At 46.8% G+C, this 20844-nt stretch overlaps 1 protein-coding gene across 4 annotated transcripts in view; it reads right to left on the reverse strand.

Annotated features, from left to right (window-relative positions):
* The window catches only part of Prickle2 (prickle planar cell polarity protein 2), a 350803-nt gene that overhangs the window by 23433 nt on the left and 306526 nt on the right, over positions 1 to 20844 (reverse strand). For all 4 annotated transcript variants that reach the window (XM_041632600.1, XM_041632591.1, XM_041632608.1 and 1 more), the window contains 2 exons: positions 20363 to 20549; positions 14144 to 15019 (listed from right to left, as the gene is read on the reverse strand). In XM_041632600.1, the coding sequence (XP_041488534.1) occupies positions 14144 to 15019; positions 20363 to 20549 (1063 nt within the window). The remainder of the gene's footprint in view (positions 1 to 14143; positions 15020 to 20362; positions 20550 to 20844) is intronic.

Raw genomic sequence — 20844 nt, forward strand, 5'->3', positions numbered from 1 at the left:
TGCCTTCTTAATAAACCCAGTCCTTCACAACTCAAAGGACGGTTAGTGTGGACCATTCTCCAAATGAAACGAGAGAGCTGCAGAGCGAAGAGAAAGCCAGGGCTACTTTAAAAAGCCTTATTTAATATTATAATGCCACGTTACCTTTTAAAGGAAAAAGAACTTTTTTTTTACAAGACAACCTCCCCACAAAAGACAGTTTTTGTGTCAGGTTTTGTGTCTGTTTTGTGAGAAGAGTCTTATTATACGGCCCTTGCTAGTCTGGAATGCAGTATGCAAGCCAGGCTGGCTTTACAGTCACAGAGACCCACCTATCTCTGTCTCCTGACTGCCGGGATTAAAGGGGTGTGCTACCTCATCCAGCCTATGGCAAGGTTCTGAGCCTCATCTCTATTGACATTTGGGGCTGAACAATTCTTGTGGGACTGTCCTGTGTACATATACTGCATGGCATTACTACAAAAAATTCGCTGGGATAATTACGCAGTAGGCGTTAACACGGTGTCCTACTTAGAAGGCTTGTCAGCTGTTAGCTCCGTTTATGACAGTAGGGTCTTGGTTGCCTTGGGAATGCGCAGAAGCAAGACTGTGGACAAGGGAGTGGGAGTGGAAAGAATCAGAAACTCAGGAAGGATGGGGATGTGAGAATCTCTGCTTAGTTGTTAAAAATGAGACTGTAAGAGTGGAGGGAGCAAGCTGAATGCTCGCATCTGTGCGCCCGCCACTCTTTCCTCCTGGTCGCGGATGCAATGACATCAGCCCCTTCCAACTCTTGCTGCTATGACCTCCTCACTGACAGTCTGTACACTGAACCAAAATAAAATCTTTTTCCCTTAAGTTGCTTTTGTCAAGGTAATTTTATTTTATTTTTCAAACCATAGCAACAAGAAAAGAAACCAAGACAAGCAGAAAGATGCAGAACTTTGAAAGATAGATGAAAGCCTTGTAACTATGGCAACAGTCATCATATACAGGGAAAATGCCAACTCTTTCATCCTTCTCCTTAAAGACAAATAGACGGGTACACAGCACTTGGAGCTGGCTGTCCATAGCCGATGCTGGCTTGTTTGTACAAGAGAAGAAGATAAATGACGGGACTGTGAGAATCACACTTCTGTTTAGCCATGATTTCAAAGCTCACAGCACATCTGAAGGGAAGCTTGTGCTCTGGTCATTAATCAGCTGTTTGGTTAAGGAGGTATCTGGATAGGATGGGAATAAACTGTGTATGAAATCCAGATCTAACCAGGGCAGAAAGCAGTCCAAAAAAAGGGTAAACTTTATCGATACAAATACCCACAGAAGGAGTGCATAGATAGTTTTTATTTTATTCTTGTTTCCACTTTAAATAGCAACTTCTCCCTCACCCAGCAAAAGTGCTATTTTTGATTCCTGCTTCCTTATGGTCCTAAATATGCTTTCTCAGCCTTCCACGAAAGTCATCTGACCTTTTCCACTTTAACGCACCTGACTAAAGCAAACAGGAGCAGGGCAGCGCTGCCAGAGGAACAGCAGGCAGCTAAGTTTGAACCGGCAATGAGATGTGCTTTATAGTTTCAGATAAAGCCATCTCTTCCAACGGTCTCTCACCATCCTGGACTCCTTGAGCTCCTGGAACTAGGCAAGGGCTCTCTTGTTCAGGGCCTTTGCACATGTTATCTGTCACCATCCTCTTTTCTCCCTCCTCCCTTGCAAGACCATTTGAGAATGCTTCCCTGACCATTCTCCCTGCAAAGCTGAGCCTTGACGTGTTCTTCTCCAATCTGGCTCATCTCTTTCTTTGCGCTTGCCACAATCTGCTTTCTCTCTGTGCCTGCACATCCCTGCTGGATTCCAAACCAGGGCTCTGCTGCGCTCTGCCCTGAGAGCTGCACTGGGGGTTCCCTTTGATCTCTGACTCCCAGGTAAGTTTGATCAACTGGAGACATACTGGTCTGGCTCCTTCCTGGTAGGCTACAGGGTGGCTGCAATTCTCTACCGAGACTGGATTTGCAATCCAGAGGCTGCTTCTTCATTCGGCTTTCTTTAATTACCTCTTGAGTATAGCAGCTGTTTCCTGTTGAGGCCCCGACCCATCCAGAGAGTATATCAGACTTATTTATCAATGTGTACTTGGCAACGAGCAAGGTGCCTAAAGCATGGTAGGCACTCAATAAATATTTGTCGAATAAATGAAAATAAAACAATTCAACATCACAATTCCCTAAGATACCTTTTCATTCTCTCTTCATTTTTGTCCTTTCAAAATCATCTTGGACTAAATTTTGGTTTGGAAAGCAGATAAAGCAGGGTTGCTGAGGCTCTCCAGCTAAGCACACTAGAAAGCCAGCCCCTTAGAGTAGATCTGGGGAGGGAGGGTGCTGTGAGGGAAGGGGTGGCATCTTAGGCCATTTCTGCAAATGAGATATGAGATATTAGGGACTGGATTGAGAGTAAATAATATCCACAAATCAAAGAGAGGCCCCCGAGCTTAGCTGAGGAAGACAGGTGGTGGGGACAGGTGGTGCTGATATCCTTTGAGTCCATGAGGGGGTTGAAAATTCTTCTCTTCTACAAGTTCTGGGGTTCAGAAGAATAAAATATGAAGTAAAACATGTCCCTTTCCCTCATGTGCTCCATTCAATATAGCCAGACAGAAGTGTGCCACACAGATGCCTCGTCACCAAATGACCTCTACAACAAACAGCTCCAGAAGACAGAAAAGACAGCGGAAGCCACCTGTGTCTTAGGGAGTCCCAGCTCCTGAGAAGAGAAAAAGCATCAGATTCAGAGATGCTCCCAGGACAGAAGTCCTGCTTATCCCAGGCGCTGAGCAGCTTAGGCATGTGAAACTGGAGTTCTAGTAGGGGAGCTGGAGGGCAGTGTCAGCAAGACGTGGTGTGTTTGTCTCCCAACAGATGGCGCGGCAATTGAAGCAGACCCATTGCCCAGGGCCATGATAGGCTCGTTCCTAGAGCTGAAAATGATCTCCAAGGGAAATTGTCTATGGCTCTGATGTCTCCACTGTCTTCCTAATTCTCACCCCTTAGCCAGGCCAGTTTTTTTTTTTTTATTCATAGACTCGATGAACAAATTCATTTGCTGGACCATATAAGATTTCTCTGAGAAGTTAATTGATAGTGGTGGTGGTGATGGTGATGGTGGTGGTTGTAGTGGTGATGGTGGCAATGATGGCGGTGATGTTGGTGGTGGTGGTGAGGAAACCAGAACTTTGAGGTGACAGCCACTCTGACTGTGAGGCTGGTAGAGGTATAACTAGGTCATGGGTTCTGGTAATCTCTTCTATCTCAGGAAAGATAGAAAAACAGATCCAGTGAGAAAATGCTCAACTCTTGGGCTAAAGAGAATTCTGCCCCACACCCGTCCTCTGCCCAAACAGCAGGGCTGCCTGACATGAGAACTCACACAGGTCGGGTAGCTGACATCTCCAGGTGGCCAAACCTCACACTCACTCACTAATTCTGACACGTGCCTTCTAGTCTTTCTGTTAGAGTTGATTCCCAAATTCCATCCCAGTTCCCTTCTGCAGGAGGTAGACACTTTGGTGCCTAACAAAAGAAATAAAAGTCTTCAGTAGCGAAGTTGCTAGGTGCCAGAGTGAGGAAAGGCTTCAGATGTATCGCCTCAGGCCTCCCCGTGCCCTCATGTGGCAGAATTTACCTTTGATCAGCGAGCTGCAGGCCTGAGGGATAGAGCACAGAGCTGCAGAGGAGGAAGATGCCAAGGTCAGCCTCACCCTGCTAAGCTCAAGTCAAGGTGTACTCCTGCTGGAGCAGACGAAGGAGGCGGGGTTCTCACCACTGGCCATCACGCCATCCTCTGAGTTGGATGAGGATTTTGGAATTCTTTAGAGTTAGCCTAGTCTCTGTGCCTTGGCATTTCTTATGGTGCCAGGAAATGCTTTGGAGCAGCAGGTGTAGGCTGCTGCTCTGGGCACCATAAGATGTTTGGAAGTCTCTCCAGCCTCTACTAGAAGCCAGCAGCACCCATTGTGGCTCTAAGCTTGCCTTCCCTCACAGCCTCTGACCCAGGCCATATGGGTATCTCCAGTAAAGGGAATTTATCCCTCCGTCTGGTGTGCGATGTGATGTGGTGGTGGTGGTGTGTGTATGTAGGTGTGCATGCACACGTGTGAACATGTGTGTGGAGATGAGAGGACAATCTCATGTTTCATGTTTTAGGTGCCATCTTTTCTTTTAGACACAGTCTCTTACTGGTCTGGATTCACCAAGTAGGCTATGTTAGGTAGCCCATGAGCCTAGGGGATCTCCCTATGTCCTCAAATGAACACAACAGAAAAAGTGAACGGCTTTGGTAACAGGGTCCACTTTAGTTGTAGAATGAAAGTGAAAGTCAAAAGTATACGAGATGAGAGATTCACAAGAATTGAAAGATGGTTAGTATGGGATTCGTTAATAAGGGAAAAGGGTTTGGAGAGATCTCTCAGCTGGTAAAGTGCTCGAAAGCATAAGGACCCAAGTTTGAGCCCCAAAACCCATACTAAAAGGGGAGGGCAGTCATGGTGGCATAGCAGTCACAGGCCAGTGATGGAGATACATAGACAGGGAGATCCCCTAGGCTCATGGGAAAACTCTGTCAACCAATCAGGTGCCAATCTCTGAAGACCATTAGCCAGTCAGCTTCATTGAACAGATGAGCTCCAGGTTCAGGGAGTGATTCTGACTCAAAAAAAAAAAAAAAAAAACAAGGCAGAGTGATAGAAGAAGACACTCCATGTCAGTCTCTAGCACACACCCACATGTAATACACAGACACCCCTCTGCACACACAGAAAGAGAAATGTACTCCTTGAAGCTGGATCTAGGTTTGAATCACATCAGAATCCCATTGCTCTGGGAGGAACTTCCCATAAGGTAAAGGAGTAGAGGGCAGATGGGTGAAGTTTGGTATGGATCCACTGAAAGATCCTGTGTTAACACCAGAATGAGCGCAAGGGACACACAGCAGGTGATCATGGGAGGTCGGCACCGTACAAGCTTTGAGAGAGCTGATGCTTGTCTTTAAGGATGGCATGCTTTTACAGGAAAATGGAGGATGCCAAGATACATTTTTTTTTTTGTTGAACAGTTTTCCAGTGTCGTTCCTTTGGTGATCAAATAAACAAAATCAGCCACCCTTTCTCTCTCATCACCAGCCACAGTTACTTACTCTTGACTGAACTGACTGTCCAGATCCCAAAGTGATGTGGGAGTGTCATATATCAATCTGTTGATTTCATTGGTTAAGCAATAAAGAAACTGCTTGGCCCTGATAGGTTAAAACATAGGTGGGAGGATTAAACAGAACAGAATGCTGGGAGGAAGAGGAAGTGAGCTCAGAGAGACGCCATGCTCCCCTCTCCCGGGCACATGCGATGAAGCTCCGACCCAGGATGGATGTAGGCTAGAATCTTCCCGGTAAGCACACCTCGGTGCTACACATTATTAGAAATGGGCTAGTCCAGGTGCGAGAGTTAGCTGAGAAGAGGCTAGATATAATGGGCCAAGCAGTGTTTAAAAGAATACAGTGTCCGTGTAATTATTTCCGGTAAAGCTAGCCATGTGGGCGGCTGGGGTGCTGGGGACGCAGCCCCGCCGCTCATATTTACTACACCAAAGAGGTTATAAATATGCCTCCCCACCATGATGGACTCTACCTCTCTGAAACTGTAAGCTAAGATAAACCCTCTTCTATAAGATGCTTTGGTCATGGTAGTATATCACACCAACATAAAAGTAGGTAGTATAACCCCCCACCCGCTGCAGTAATGAAAGGTTGACTTCACTGCCTAGTCCTGGGTTGGGCATGTGATTCTGGCCATGGAGGCCAATTTAAGAACTGTTAAGTGATCCAAGTCAGAGCAATGAGATTTAATTCTGGACTTTGGGAATGGACTACTGAAAAAAAAATTAATCTCTTCCCTCTTTATTGGATACTAAGGGATAGGGCTGGTAACAGCCACATTATGTAACTCAGCATCTTATGTAACTTAGAAACCTGCCTTGGTTTGTGAGCACACCCCTCTCCAAAGCACCTAGCAACCTGTTGGCAACCTGGGTTCCCACCTGCATAGAGTCTCATACTCGCTTTAAACACAGAAATAAGTTACTCCCTTAGCAAATGCCCTGATAACATCCTGTTTCTATTCAAACACATTCTGGAACACAAATGAGGACCTATGGGTTAGGGACCCATCCAGCCTGATCAGGTCCAGATGCATGACAATAAGGGCAATGGGACCCCCTAATTACCATCTTATATGGAGGCATAACTGGCATTCATACAATTAAAATCAGATGCATTATGGGAAAGGATATGAGGAGTGAGCAAAAATTATATGATCTAACCCTCTTTCTCAAAATAGCGAACCACTCAAATTATATCCTTAGTAACCTAAAATCTCTACCTCTTGAATGTCATAAAGAGAAGCTCCAAACAATAATCAGGCACCATGAGTACCCTCACTCATGTGTCCACTGTCAATCTTGACAATGTATTATTTATTTATAATCCATACTGTGGCTTTGCTTTTGATTAATTACCATGCTACTTTATAATCTGTGTGGACTTCTATTTTGTTCTTGAGTAAGAGGCCAAGAACTTGGAAACACATGGTGCAGACCCTGCCCACTGCAAACAAGAGTCTGTATGCCAGGGCAATGACAATTCTGAAGCAGTTCCCAAGTCCTTCCCAGGCGGACCCTGGTGGGGAGGTCAATGGATAGTATTCAAGTGGGTTCTAGGCTTTCAAATGCACAGCCCCAAACACCATTGCCTGGACTTGGGTGCTAGACTGAATAAAAAGGAGAAAGCAAACCAAATACTGATGCTCATCTTTCTCTTCTTCCTGACTGTGGATGTAGTGTGGTCAGCCACCATGAGCCAGGCCTCGGCGAGCATGCCGTCCTGCTGCCTTGATGTCCTCACCATGCTGACTCTACTCTGGGGCTGTGAGCCCAGACAGAATCTTCCTTCTTTCAGTTGCTTTTGCCACAACAACAAGACAAGTTATTAACACAGAAATTAACTGGAAGATTAGGGCCAGACGTTTCCTGATCATATCTGAGGTGTGGCCCCTCAAATGGTACCCAGTGGTTAAGGGGGTTCTGCTAAACTATTTAAATAAAGAAACCGGGATGAAGAATAGATAGCCCAGCTATACAGAACAGAGGAACTGTTCCACCCCCAGTGCTTTTGGAACTAGTTTGCATTATAAGGATTAAAAAACATTTCAGACATTCCCAGGAGAGCGAGCCATGCCAGTGGTCACTTCAGATTGACATTGTTGTTCACAACTTCTCCAGCTTTCCATGAGCGCTGAAAAAATTACCTCACCCCCACCCCCAGCCACCAATGGCTTTGCATTGACTCTCCCTTCTCCAGGGATGGAGATGAGGCCTGTCCAAAGGTACAAATGACAAAATGTGCCATGGATGTGACCAAAGGTGGGGAGCCCGTCAGCTCTCTCCTCAGAGCCAGGCCAACCACACAGGCAGTTTCTGCCGATGCTGGCACAAGCCAGTGGTTCTGACGCTGTAACCTCTCACCCAGCACCAGTGTCTTACAAGTCAATCTTCCCCTGGCTCCCAGGACTCATTCCCTGTGCTGCTGCAAACCTCTGCCCATTTCTTCCCCTAACAGGCTTTTTTGACCTTCCTCTTATTTTGAACTTCTTTATCCTGTTTATACCCTGAATATTACTCTGGACTCCCTACCCCTCCATCTTCCTATGAGGCCATTCTGGCCCTTTGCTAGTTACATGCCCCTAAAACTGCTATGGCCATCTCATCAATATGTAGATCAGATGATATCACCTTGCTCCCTTCTTGGCGTGACATTTTAAAGGCTTTCCCATAGCCCTCGGAGGTCTTTCCTTCTTTACCAGACTTGTGGCTGTCTTCCATCCAGCCATGAGCTTCCCTCAGCACACACTTTTCATATCCTACAACCACAGGGCCTTTGCACGTGCTGCTCTTCACACTGTTCACAGTCCTTCCCTTATTGTCTCTCTTTTTCAGGATGCCCTCCCCGATTGCCCGCCCGCACCAAGATTCCTTCTGTGTATCGCTTGTAGGATACCATCCTTACCATGTGCAGTTCTATACTGCTCCTTTGCATGGCTACTGTCAACTCCACTAGACTATAGATACAAGCAGAGAAGGTCCCAGCTCATTTTAGCTCATTAGCACATCCTTAGCAGCACGTACAGACAGTTGTCCCTACTAATGTCAGCAGCTGCTGCTGTCTTATGGACCCTTCCAGGGTGCTGGGCACTGTTCTAAATTCTCCTTAGCAACCCTGACATTACAGTTTAAAGATGAGAACACCGAAGCAAGAATAGGTAAGCCAGCCTTCGACTTCCGAAGGCCCTGCACAGCCTGTGCTCTTGTTCAGCCAGCTGTACTTCACAGAGCAGGCACTCAAGTCACAGATGCTGAATGAACGGGAGGGTTAATGAAGAAGTCATTTTCCCTTTCCCTGACTCCCTGCACCTGAATTCCCTTCCTGCTGGTCTCAGCTCTAGCTGCTCTAACCACCTCCTACAGAAAGCAGCTATTCCTTGAGGTCCATGCTCAGTTCTTCAACCAGGACTCATAGCCTAGAGCTGCCCAGTGGTAATGGCTTCTGTCAGGGGCCTCCAGTCCCATCTCTGCCACACACTGGGGTCAGCTCTGGCCTTCTTCTATTATTCACTTGCCTGGGTACCAACCCCTGGACCATTTGTCCCGGTCTCCCTTGTCTTTCTAAGGCTGACCGATCTCGGCACATCACACACGACTGATCCCTCTGCCTCCTGTCCCTCGGCTTTACTGCAGACTGTGCTCTTATGCTTCACCTCCAAGTCAGACTGACACACACACACCAGCTACAGCCTCGTTTCTTTATATAAAATCACTGTGCAAATCCCCTGGCCGTGATCATGGCCCTTCTCGTGAGGACATGGATCAGGGCAGGTAAGAGCACGGACTTTACAGTCGGCCCCACCTGGGTTCAAATCACTGCCATTTGTTAGAACTTAGATTAAAGAAGTAGGAACTTCTATTTATCTAAGGCATGGTGTCAGCATTGACAACTGCCATGAACGTTAGCGTTCTCATTGCCGAAATGGCTGTGATAGTGATTTATCTCTGAGGATTCAAAACTACGATGTACGTGTTGACTCATGATCAGTGGTCTTCTATGATCACCATTATCATGTAACGCCCCATGACATCTGGGAAAGAGCAGGGTTAAGGAGCTTCGCAACGTTCTCACATTGGTGTTTACACAGTGGTAACTGTGCTTTCCTGAGTCACCCAGTGGTAGCAGAAGGCATGGACCGCGTTTTCCATGGAGAAGGGCTTGTGTACTCCTAGTTCTAAACAATCTGGGTAGTGCCATAGCCCAGATCAGATGCTGGCAAATGGCTGAGTTGTGCTTTTATTAAGACCTGTTCAAAAGAACAATGCTGTCCACAAAGGACCATGCTGTCGGCCAGATTAAACACTGAACTTACCCAATTAGCATAAGTTACCTATCTCAGAAGGAAGAATAAATCCATTTTCCTGAACCAAGCTTTAGAGGCTTAGTGACTGATATCTGTAACTCAGTCTATGATTCTAAGGCTTAGAAATGAATGAATGGTTCAGATCATTGTCTCCTCAAAAGACTACTAAATGTTCTGGCGGACTTCAAATGCATCCCCGAGGATCAGAAAAGAGAAGGCCAGCTTTCTACAGCTTTCAAAGCTGTATCTTCAGTGTAGGGCTATGTGGGATAGGATGTAAAAACTCATTTATGCTGTGCTACAAGGAGGACCAGAAGCTGTGCTTGTAATATTAGCCCTCATTTTTCTACCTGGCTGTCATGTCTGATAGTCCTATGGTAAACCAAGGGCACAAAACGACTTTCTTCACTTTCCTGCTTTCTTCAGTTGCTGCTTGGGGAAAGATGAGGCCACAGGGGTATTTCTGCAAACAGCAACCACACCCCCCCCCCCCCCCCACATTGGTGACCACTAGGAGAGGGGACAGCTGAGTCATCCTGCATGTGTCTTGGAGGAAAATAAGCTAACAATATTCAGTATCCAGAAACCATTACAGAGGGGCAGACACGTCTCTTGAATTTAACTACACCTACCCTTGAATTTTTGTAAAATCCTTACAAAGGAAGTATTAAGTCATTAAATCCCGATTTCTAGAAAATCAAGTCTTTGAGAACTTGTTTTGAGACTTGTTTAAGGTCACAGGACTCCTGAGCAATGAAGTGGAGCTAGGCCTGGTAGTCAGGGCCTGCAATCCAGCTGCTCAGGAGGCTGAGCAAGAAGGACCACTAATCGAGGCCTGCTGGGCAACTGAGTGAGACCTAGCTTCAAAACAAACCATGAAAGGAAAAAGGCAGTGGAGGTACAGCTCAGGGGTGGAGCATTGACTGCGCAGGCGTGAGGCTCTGGGTTCAATCCCTAGTCACGCGTTAAAAAATAGATGAAGGGACGATCTGAGCCCAGAGTCCATATGAGAGGTAACTGGGTAGAGTGTTCTCCCCAAAGCCTCAGATTCAACCCCCAGCACCTCATGAACTGGGTGTGGTGTGTTCCTGTGATCCCAGCACTGGAGGCAAGAGATACAGAAGCTGAAGGCCCTTGTCAGCTATATAATGAGTTTGAGATCATCCACGAGACCCTGTCTAAAACAAATAAATAATGATTTTAAAGAAATTAACATCGGAACTGTAACTCCCAACCTACTATTGTTTTCAACCAGTGGCATAAAAAGCATAAAAACCAAGGCTCCAAGGCTTGTATAAGAGCTCCCAGAGACTGACAGTGGGATTAACCCTGCACACAGACCATACACTTACTCTGTCCTTTCATCTGGCAGGGCTGCCATTAGCTTCATGCGGTTAATGCAATTTAAATTAATGGAAAGGCAATTTACATTTCGGTCCATTGCTGTTGCACTTGAGATAGCTCCTTTCGGCTGTCAACCTGACTGCCCCTGGAATTAACTGAAACTCGAGCTACTGGCACTCCAGTGAGGGAGTTCTTGAACAGGTTACATGAAGCTGGAAGGCTCACTCTAAACCTGGGTGGCATCTTTTGGCAGACACCCAGATTAAAAGGACATGGAAGATGTGAGTTTTGCTTTCTGCCTGCTTGCTCTCACCCTCGCCGGCAAGTTCTTCTATCCCGTCTCTGAGACATTCCTTTGCCGGTGTGAGGACCAGTTTCTTTGGGATTCTAATACAGACTGTAGACCCGCAGCTTTCCAGGAATCCCCCAGGCCTTCAGCAGTAGACTGGGGCCACTCAGACATCCAGCCTTGTGAACTGAACAACTCCTGGTTTCTCGGCCTCTTGACTGTGTGTGATACAGCCATTGTTAGACTTCCTGAACCACATACATCCTGTAAGCTAGTTTAATACCTCCCTGTACAACCTCCCAGTACGTACGTACGTACGTATGTATGTATGCATGAATGTTTTTATATCAATTCTGTTCCTTTAGAGAACCCTGACTGATATAGCACTATATCTTACCTATAGACCAATGATCGGTGACATTCATTACATTTAATCTTAATTAATCTAATTTTAATAGTTACACATGGTTGCTAGTTACCATATCGGACAGTGCTGATCTCCGGAGTCCTTTTTTTTTCTCAGCCTCCTTACACATGGCTCCATGCTTCCTTTCAGAAATCAGAGGCAGAGGGAGTGTCCGCTGACGATCCTCTGAGAACTACAGGGTAAACACCCCCCATCTCTCCCTTAGAACTGGAGACTGTGTGTGCTTTCTTGGCCTTCCTCAGACTCCCACTTGATGCCCCCGATTTCCTCATAAGATCCCCTAATGTTCTGGTCAAAATAGACAAACCCAGAACATGTTTTAAGACAGCAATACACATAGGAAGAGCAAGGAGGAGCTAGCAAACACAGATGCCTGGGCTCTGCCTCTGGTGAGCTGTGCTGCAGAGGCGCTGGGGAGAAGGCTGAGGAGCACACATCTCACCACATGTCCCAGTGGTTCTAGGGCACGTGGTCTTGCCTGAACCAGCTTCAGAGGCTGAAGAGCATATTTACCTACTCTCCTCTTACGATTATAGCACATGAGTGTTCCCGGGAAGTCCTCGCCGCACCAATTGCTTATTTCTACAATGTCAGGGAAGGTGCTTATTCACCCAAGTCTCATTTTTTCCATCATCTGAAACAGGGGCGTAAGAACAGCCTAGCTTTGTCTTCTGGGACAAGCGGGAACACAGTTAGTAAAAGCTTCTGAGGAGAGAGACAAGGTAAAACTCATTGTATAGACATCCTACGACTCAGGCTTTTGTTTGTCATGGAGAGGGTTCAAATGGATTCCATGTCTTTAAAAGTCTGTGTTTTTAACTGCTCTGAAAGATCTAATCAAGTGGGGGCATATGATGGCAGCAGCTGCTGGGTTAACAGAAAGCGTGGCTCTGGAGTCAATGGGGCACCTCCTTGTTCATCCCTGGAACACTGGGGTCAATAGCCAAGCCTGGACAGGAGGGGTCATGCAGGCCCTACTCCTTCCTGCTGAACTATTGGCTACTGAGGGCTCTGGGAGGGTGGGGAGTCATTATCTTTGGATGTGTATCCTCCAAGCTCCCGTGGGTAGTTCCATGCTCATGGTCACAGTCACTCAGAAAACCTCTGGTTAAAACTCAGTGGGTCCCAAAACAAAACAAAACAAAACAAAACAAAACGACATGGACATGAAAAAGGGACCCATTGGGAGGAGGGGAAGAGAACAGGCCTGAGAGGGAGATGAGAGGTTGGGGCAGGAGAGTAATCAGAATATGCTATACACATACATGAAGTTGTCAAAGGGCAGATTTAATTAATTTTAAAAAACTGAATAATGCTCAAACTTTGTGGTTCTGATTTTACAGCTCAGAAATAAGAATGATGATGTTTTCCTTGTAGTGTTGTGACAACTTAATTAATGGCTAATATTTGCGTTGTGCCCAGAACAATGGTTGGCATGTGGTAAGAACTGTATGCATTAGCTGAAATATTCCTGTTTATGATAACTGGCAGCAGGGGCTGAGCAGCTGCTGAGCCCAGCAGACGGAGCTACCAGAGTTTACCTTCTCTATTCACAGTGCGAGCATGCCTCACCCATGGCCTACAAGGAGATGTCTCTATGCCGCAATGACAAAAGGGTGTAGACCCCAGACATGTCGCTGACTGTGGGACCAGGTAGGAAGGTACACCCGTGACTCCGATTCTCCGCTGTTAGAGAGACAGAAACACTAGTACACCAAGTACACCCTAGATCATTCTTATCCAGGTGCAGACTAACACGTGGCTGTGCTGAGCCTGACTGAAACACTCCCGACAAATGACTCACTGGTTGAGTCTGACACAGCCCTCTGGCCAGCTTGCATACCCTGATCAATAAGAGAAGCACACAGAATGTACAGCAAAGCCACGGTCATTGTAGGCAACTGTCTGATCTCTATAGCCAGCTGGAAAACTGTTGGAGACAGTATCCTCGGATGGTCTGCCTCCATCCTGTCCCTTTTAGTCAGCTTTCCTCTTCATCTGCATATTTCTCTGTATTTCATATACATATTATATACACAATATTTATATATTACATTTTATTTGTGTATCTTTGAGATACAGGGGTTCAGAAAACCCCTGGGACTGGGCTCCTCAAGCAACACCAGGCTGGGGCACTTGCATCCCAAGCATGTGGTAAACACCACCACATTACAGCTATTCTTCCTCATGAATGCTGCTGGCCAACATTCCGAAGCCTTACCCCTGGCCACCCCTACAACCTTGCTATATTCCCCCCACATACACAAACAATGCTACTCTCAAGTAGTCCAAAGGCAATGAGGGGTGGGCGTGGTAGGATGCACAGCAGTCTGAATGTCACCAGAAGAAATGCCACACAATCTCCAGAGCCCCACCCAGCAAACCCAGAGAAGGCATCATTTCTGACTTGGCTCCTCTCCTTCTACCAAGAGCATTTGCCCACCCCTAAACCTCATCATGTGCCATAAGCATCCAGACTTTGAACTCAGGCTTCTTCTCTATTAGAGACATTAAAGACAGAAGTCAACCTTCCTCACCATCCATCTGGAAGAGGGCATTGTACAGAAAACCACTGTAGTGCCCAGGACCAACCTACCTGTTGCATTTGACAGGGCCAGTGATTCCATAGACCCACGAGGAGTCTGTTCTGTGGGTGTCATGTCCTCTGTGTATTTCAGGGAACTGAGTGGACGACGGGGCCGGCATTGCTGCGTTGATATGCCACCTTCTTCTTCCTCTTCCTCCTCCTCGTACTTGGGAACTGGGATGCTGCCTCGGGTTTCACTAAAGCTTTGGCTGGACATATCGCTGTAGCTCTCCTGGGACATCAGTCTCCCTGGGTAATAGTCCTCACGACATTCCTTGATAAAGCTGCCACCATGCCCCTTCATGGCCATTGATGAGCTTCTCTTGGGGTTGCTGAAGTGCTTGGCCCACACGTCAGGCTGGGCTCCTGCTGCCTGCCCTCCTGGGCCATAGGAAGTTCTGATGTTGCACTGGCTGAGGAGCTGCAGAGGACTCTGGGATTGGTTCTGTTCCATCTTATTCCCATAATGGAAGGGCTCATCCCGGCTCCTCCAAATAGGGTCCCGGTTGAGGCTAGGTGTCTGACTGGATAGGCTGAGGAGATCCATCTGCACGGACAGGGGGTCCACATCAGCTGAGAGCCGGTTAGAACTCACCTGCAGCTGGCTGTGCTGGCTCAGCATGGCCTCCTCTGTTTTGCCTTTGTTCTTGCCAATTTTGGCACTGCGGCGAGACTCCTTGGCTCTGGCATTCTGGAAGGCCGAATCAGATGAGTCAGAGCCATTGGGGTCCTCCCCGGCACTGCAGGCCCGTGAGCAGAATATCTGGCCCTGCTTTGGGAGGAACGGTCGCCCCAGGAGGGACTTCTTACAGTGAGCACAGCAGAAACAGGTCTCGGTAGCATGCCAGTGTTGGCCGTCATAGGTCATTTGACCTTGGTCAATTCCTGGGAAGCAAGAGACAGAAAGGAGGCTGAGGAGCTGTACCAAGCACTACAACACCACATGAAACAACACCAAAACAAAGCAAAACAAACAAAAAACTACATCACTTGCTCTATGATCAGGCCCCATGCAATCAGTGCCCACATCCTTATCCAGTAGAATAAGTTAGAACTTATTCTACTAGTCAGCTGACTTCTTAACTTCCCTTGGTAGCAGCATGGAAAATGTAGATCAGAACAGCTTAGCCATGAATTCTGACAGAGAAACATTTTCTCCAAATAGCAACAGAAGTTGAGCATCCTTAATCGAAAAATCCAAACTCAAAATGCTTCAAAAGCCAAAATTTTGGTGTCAACAAGATGCCGCTAGCAGAAAATTCTGTATAATAAAATTGCTTCATACATAAAAGTATTTAAGATGTCACATAAAAGTATCTTGAGATTATATGCATAAGCTATATAGGAAATATAAATGAGTTCCATGTTTAGACTTGTATCCTAGCCTTCAAGTACCTCATTATAGACATGCATGACTCTATAGGTTGAACCAATTCTGCCACTTAAGGGATAGTCAATCTGGGACAGTACTAGTCCGATAAAGCACTTGATTGTTTGAGCTGAGTTTCTACCAGGGTTTCTGTTTTCCAGATGAGGAAATGCAGACACAAGGTTAATGGCTTGCCTAAGGTAATAAAATTAATTAGGCATCAGAGACCAGATCTGTACTCAGAAGTCTTGCTCTGAAAAGCCATAACAGTCCTGTCTTCTTTACTCTACTCAGGAACCTGCTTCTCAAGAGCCTTCTTGTCCACTGCCAATAGTAGCCCTGGCTTCTTCTTGACTTTTCCGTATAGTGTCAATACTCCTTTCTATCACACCATTGTGTACAGGTTTATTATATATCTCTTTCACGGAAAGAGGTGCTGTATGGAGACGGGGTCAGAAGTCTCCATGGGGCCTCCAGGACCTATGTAATAGTTCTTCCTACTTATAGCAGATGGAGAGATGAACTGTATCACTACTTACAGTGGATGGATAGATGAACTGTATCACTGCTTATAGTGAATGGATAGATGAACTGTATCACTGCTTATAGTGAATGGATAGATGAACTATATCACTACTCGTCATCAGACATAGGGCAGTTACAGTAGCTGCTTGTTGGATACTATAGTGTATCTGTTTCTTCTTCAAACTCCATGTTCAATTCCTAATACCCACTCATGCTACTATTAGGAAGTAGGATCTTCTGAGAGTTAATTCAATCATGAAGGTTCTGTCCAGATGAATGAATCGATATCCTTGCAAAAGAGACCCAAGGGAACTTGTTCATCCCCTCATATGGTGACATAATGAGATACCAGCTCTTAGCCTAAAAGTGGACCTTCCCAGACACCAAATCTGTCAGGTCTTTGACCATGGCCTTCACATCCTTCAGAGCTGTGAGGAATGTTTGCACTGTTTAGAAACTGCCCACCCTGTGGTTCTGAACAGACTAAGTCAGTGGAAAGGCAAGAAGTGGGGAGGGAGGAGTGGGCTCCAACTCTCAGTGGGGGAAATCCTGCTTACTCTTGATAAGGAAAAAACATGGGTATGTTTACAAAAAATGTCATCCTGTTGGCACACAATCTGTACCCAGTGTCATCAGGAAAAGAGGAAGCACAGTTCCTTCATGGCAGAACTCGGCTGTCATAGTCCTGTGCGTAGGAAACCTCCCACATCCCTTCAATCCTTCTCTTGCTTCTTACTAGTTCCTCTGGCCTCTTTTGATGGAAAGAGGGTGCTTCCCTTGGGGATGCCATCTCTGGGCCAAGCCATTAGCTTAGGGCACTGAAACCACCCTTGGAACAAACCTTGGTTAGTAGTTAACAGTATCTTCTTGTCCTGGATTCTGGTCTAGGGATGGCTCATAACCAGCAACAGGGCAGTGAGAGGGATACCTGGGGCTGCTTCTAAGAGAGCTATAACAGGCAATAAGCAGGCAGTTGGAGTCCCTGCCCAGGGGACAGCCTATTAGAATATCGACCCTTGGGATTCCTGTGGGCAGGAACCGATCTCATAAAACTGAAGTGCGTGATGATAAAGGTATCCCCACAGCACTAAAACAAACCTCTATTTTTAGTGGCCAGAGTTTCATGGCCTGGATTTTCAAAGTGTGACATCCACACTCCTTTCTAGAGAGGGATAAACGAAGAACTGGGAGGGAACTGATTGCTGGGACCAGAGCGCTGTAGGAAGCAGTATTCCTAGCAGGTTCTACCCCTGCTGACTCTCGTGTTACTAGAGTTCAGAGACAGGTGTGAAGGAGGCAGATTCTTCTCCACTAGATGTTCCCCAAACTGGGGGAAGGAAGTGTCTCTTCATGTAGGCACTAATCCCTATGGACAATAAGAGGGAAACTCCATGAGGACAAGAGCTGTTACATGGCAACCCCATTTGAGAAGGGCACTGTGTACCTAACTCTACCCCCATGACCGCCAGCATTCCCAGGGAGACTGAGGATGGAAAGCTGGGATGGGGCTGGGAATAGATATCTCTATGCTGGGGCTCCAGTTAATGCTTCTGCCCAGGCCTAAGGGGGAAGCAACGGACTATAAAGGGATGTAGGAAAACATGCTGAGAGTTGGGTCAGCCCAGCTCCGCCACTTCCGGGGGCTGTGAAACTGCTGATGCCCATCTGCTGAGTTTGAATCTTAATTCTGTGCTTTCCATCAGTGTGGGTCAAGGCCTATTTCAACTCTAGGCCTTGCTTTCCCCAGCAGAGGCACAGAGATGAGACTAGCCTGTTGTGAATGCTTCCTCTCAGCCTGCTAGCCACTGAAACTGTCTTTCCTTTGGTTTTATTAGGTCTGAAAGCCTAGTTCTCTCTTTGCAGAGGGCCACTGCCTAGATGCTATCCAGAAACAAACCCCCAGATGACTTCTCTTTCCTCCTCTGCAGATTTTCTTCTCTGTGTTGAGAGCTCATTTTGGTATCTTCAGCTGCCCGGGATCATTGGTGACATGCAGTTACTTAGTGTGGTATCCCACAGCTGTGTCCTTGCCCATGCTCCACCAAGAACTTGGAAGGTCAGGTCCCCTGCCCTGTCCACCACCACACTGCATGGGAGCATGGGAGTGGGCTCAGAGGTGTTAGAGGAGGTTCTGGAATGGGGGCTCACAGGACAGGGTGGGGAGGGAGGGAGTGCAGGGGCGGCAAATTATGAAGCAGCCAGGCAGGCAGCTGAACATTGCCTCTGATAAACACCACTGATGTCAGATGGCCCTCTGAACTGCTCCTGAACTCCAAACATCTGGAAAAGGGCTCTGTGTTCAACATCTAAGCATGCCTTAAAAAAAAAATCCCCCCTCAAAGCCCTCTAAGCCCTCTCTAAAGGAGCATGCATCTGCTGCCACCACGGCCTCATCTGTTTATAAGACTGTTTACTCTGCTATGCACAAGCAAGAGTCCTGTTGCCTTGGTAACGGCTGCCTGAGGTAGGATCTGCTCTGAACAGCTGCATAAATATGGAATATTTGTACAGTATGGGCTGAGGTGTGGCATTGATGGCTGGGGTACACATGATACACACAGCAGGATCTCGCTGTCCTAGGAATATGACATTTTGCAGAATGTAAAAAAAAATCAGGGACAGCAACTTAACTATTGCAGCAGACAGACTGCAGACCACAGCAGTCACCTTTTCTAGTAAAATGCAGACGGGTGCCTTTTATGGGTTCGAGAGGAAAGGAGGATGCCAATAAAAGCTGTGGACAGCCGAAGGAAGACGGAAGACTGAGGGGCCGTTTGAGGTACACACAAGACAGTCATAAACAGAGTTTTCTCTCCCAGCTTCTGGGAGAAAACGCTTAAGTAGCCATTTGTGGCTAGGCTTTTGGCCTCTGTGGGAAGGGAAAGGACACAGAAAAGCTGTCAGAAGATGGTGTCGATGTTGTGGGTTAAGTGTCTAATGCTCCGTCTTTCCCACCTGGGTAAGCACTGAAACCCACCCATTCACAGCCTGGAGTCAATACAACACACCACAGTCTCTGTGATGGCCCCACCCACTTCCCTGTCTCACAGCTTAGATCCCTACTTCCTAATTAAAAGCGCGCGCACACACATACACACACACACACACACACACACACACACACACACACATATATCAGCATGTCTGAATGTGACAATCCTAGAAACAGAACGGTTTCTGGGCACCTGGTCAAGGTGGCATTTGGTGAGAGGGGAGGGCACTTTGGGGAAAGGGTCTTGCCATCACCTAAGTCTAGAAGGCACTGTGAGAGCTCTCATTTCTGATGAACCCCAGGGAAAAGGCTGCTTCCTTTGAATCCTTACAAAAGTGAAGTAGAGCAAAATGGTTGTGGGGACGAGGCAGAAATCCTTAATAAATAAATAAATTAAAAAAAAAATGGAGCCATGAGAGGGGAGTCTCCACATCTCCTCACTGCAGGTATGATATTGGCAGCTTCCAAACAGGCTTCTTGGAGTTTCGTGACCACAGAAAGGCCATAAATATTTGTCCATTGCCACCATTTCTTAAACAGTGCTGTCCATTCCCAAGGCACCAGAAAAGGCAAGGCAAAAGCCCATCTGATGAAGCTGACCTGCTGAAGGGCTGAACGAATGGGAAGGATTCTCACCTCCTTCAATCTGCCGTGAACTGGGGACACACAGTTTGCAAACTGTTCATTTTGCTCTGCCTTTGCCTAGGTTCACTGTTGGTGAGTCTCTAGAAGGCAGACTTGCTGGAAGCCAGTGGCCATCCCTCATTACCAAAAGACCCCACCCCATTCTTCCCTCTGCCCATTCCTGATTTTGTCTAAAATGTTGTGGAGGGTTATGTCCATGTCCCCCACATTTTCCCTTTGGGACTTCACACTTTTTCCTGAGAGTGGAAAAGTACACCACAAAGTCCTACTTGAAGGGAGATGGAGGGTCAAGTCATGACTGATAAGGTCCCATCCAGAGGAACTAACAGGAAACTGGTGTGTCAATTCCTTCCTCCTCTTAAGAACATAAAGACTATGTATAACCAGAACAACATTTCAACCACCCTGTGAACATCATTTGCTCCTAAAAGATGCCAAGAGAAGGCAAACTGAACTGACACAGAGAAAAACAAAACAACAGGCATTATTTTTAACCCTTCATTTACCTCTACCTGAGGCCAAATACTCTTTGGCTTTTCTGGTAAAATGATCCAAAAACTTCCTTTCACTGAAGCTGGCAGGAGTTGGTTTTTTATTATTATTATTATTATTTATAACCAAAGGGATTCTAACTGTGTCAGACACAAGGTGGAGCTCATCTCAGAAGGATCAAGCCGAGTGCCAAACATGGCCTTACCTATATGCTGGGCACAGGTGTCACAGTATTCTGCGTACAGGGACTCAAAGCAATGGCAGCAGTAGGGCCTCCCTTCCTTCATGATGTAGCGCTGGCCCCCCAGCACAGTCTCGCACTCAAAGCAGCAGAAATGTCGCATGTGCCAGTGCCGCCCCTCAGCTTCCGTGCACTCGTCTGCAAAGATGATCTGGGGACAGGAAAGTCACTGGTCAGTGTCAGGGGCTCACGGTGACGACACAGCGGAGAGAGGTACAGAGCCCCAGACTATGGAGATGAGAAAGCAGGGGTGACCTCTAAGCTGACAACCCCACACATACCAGCTCATACCTGAAGCACAATTCACTACACTGACACATTTTGGTGGAAAGCGAATGGTGTCCCTTGGGAAGAATAGCTTCCACACACCAGCTTCATTTGGCTGAGGCACAGGGTTTTCTAAAATGGGGAATGTCATATGAATCCTTGGAACTCTCCTCTTTTTC

Source organism: Microtus oregoni, unplaced genomic scaffold (assembly GCF_018167655.1).
Source record: "Microtus oregoni isolate MIOR12 unplaced genomic scaffold, Mior012 000002F_ref0000024, whole genome shotgun sequence".
Taxonomy (NCBI): domain Eukaryota; kingdom Metazoa; phylum Chordata; class Mammalia; order Rodentia; family Cricetidae; genus Microtus; species Microtus oregoni.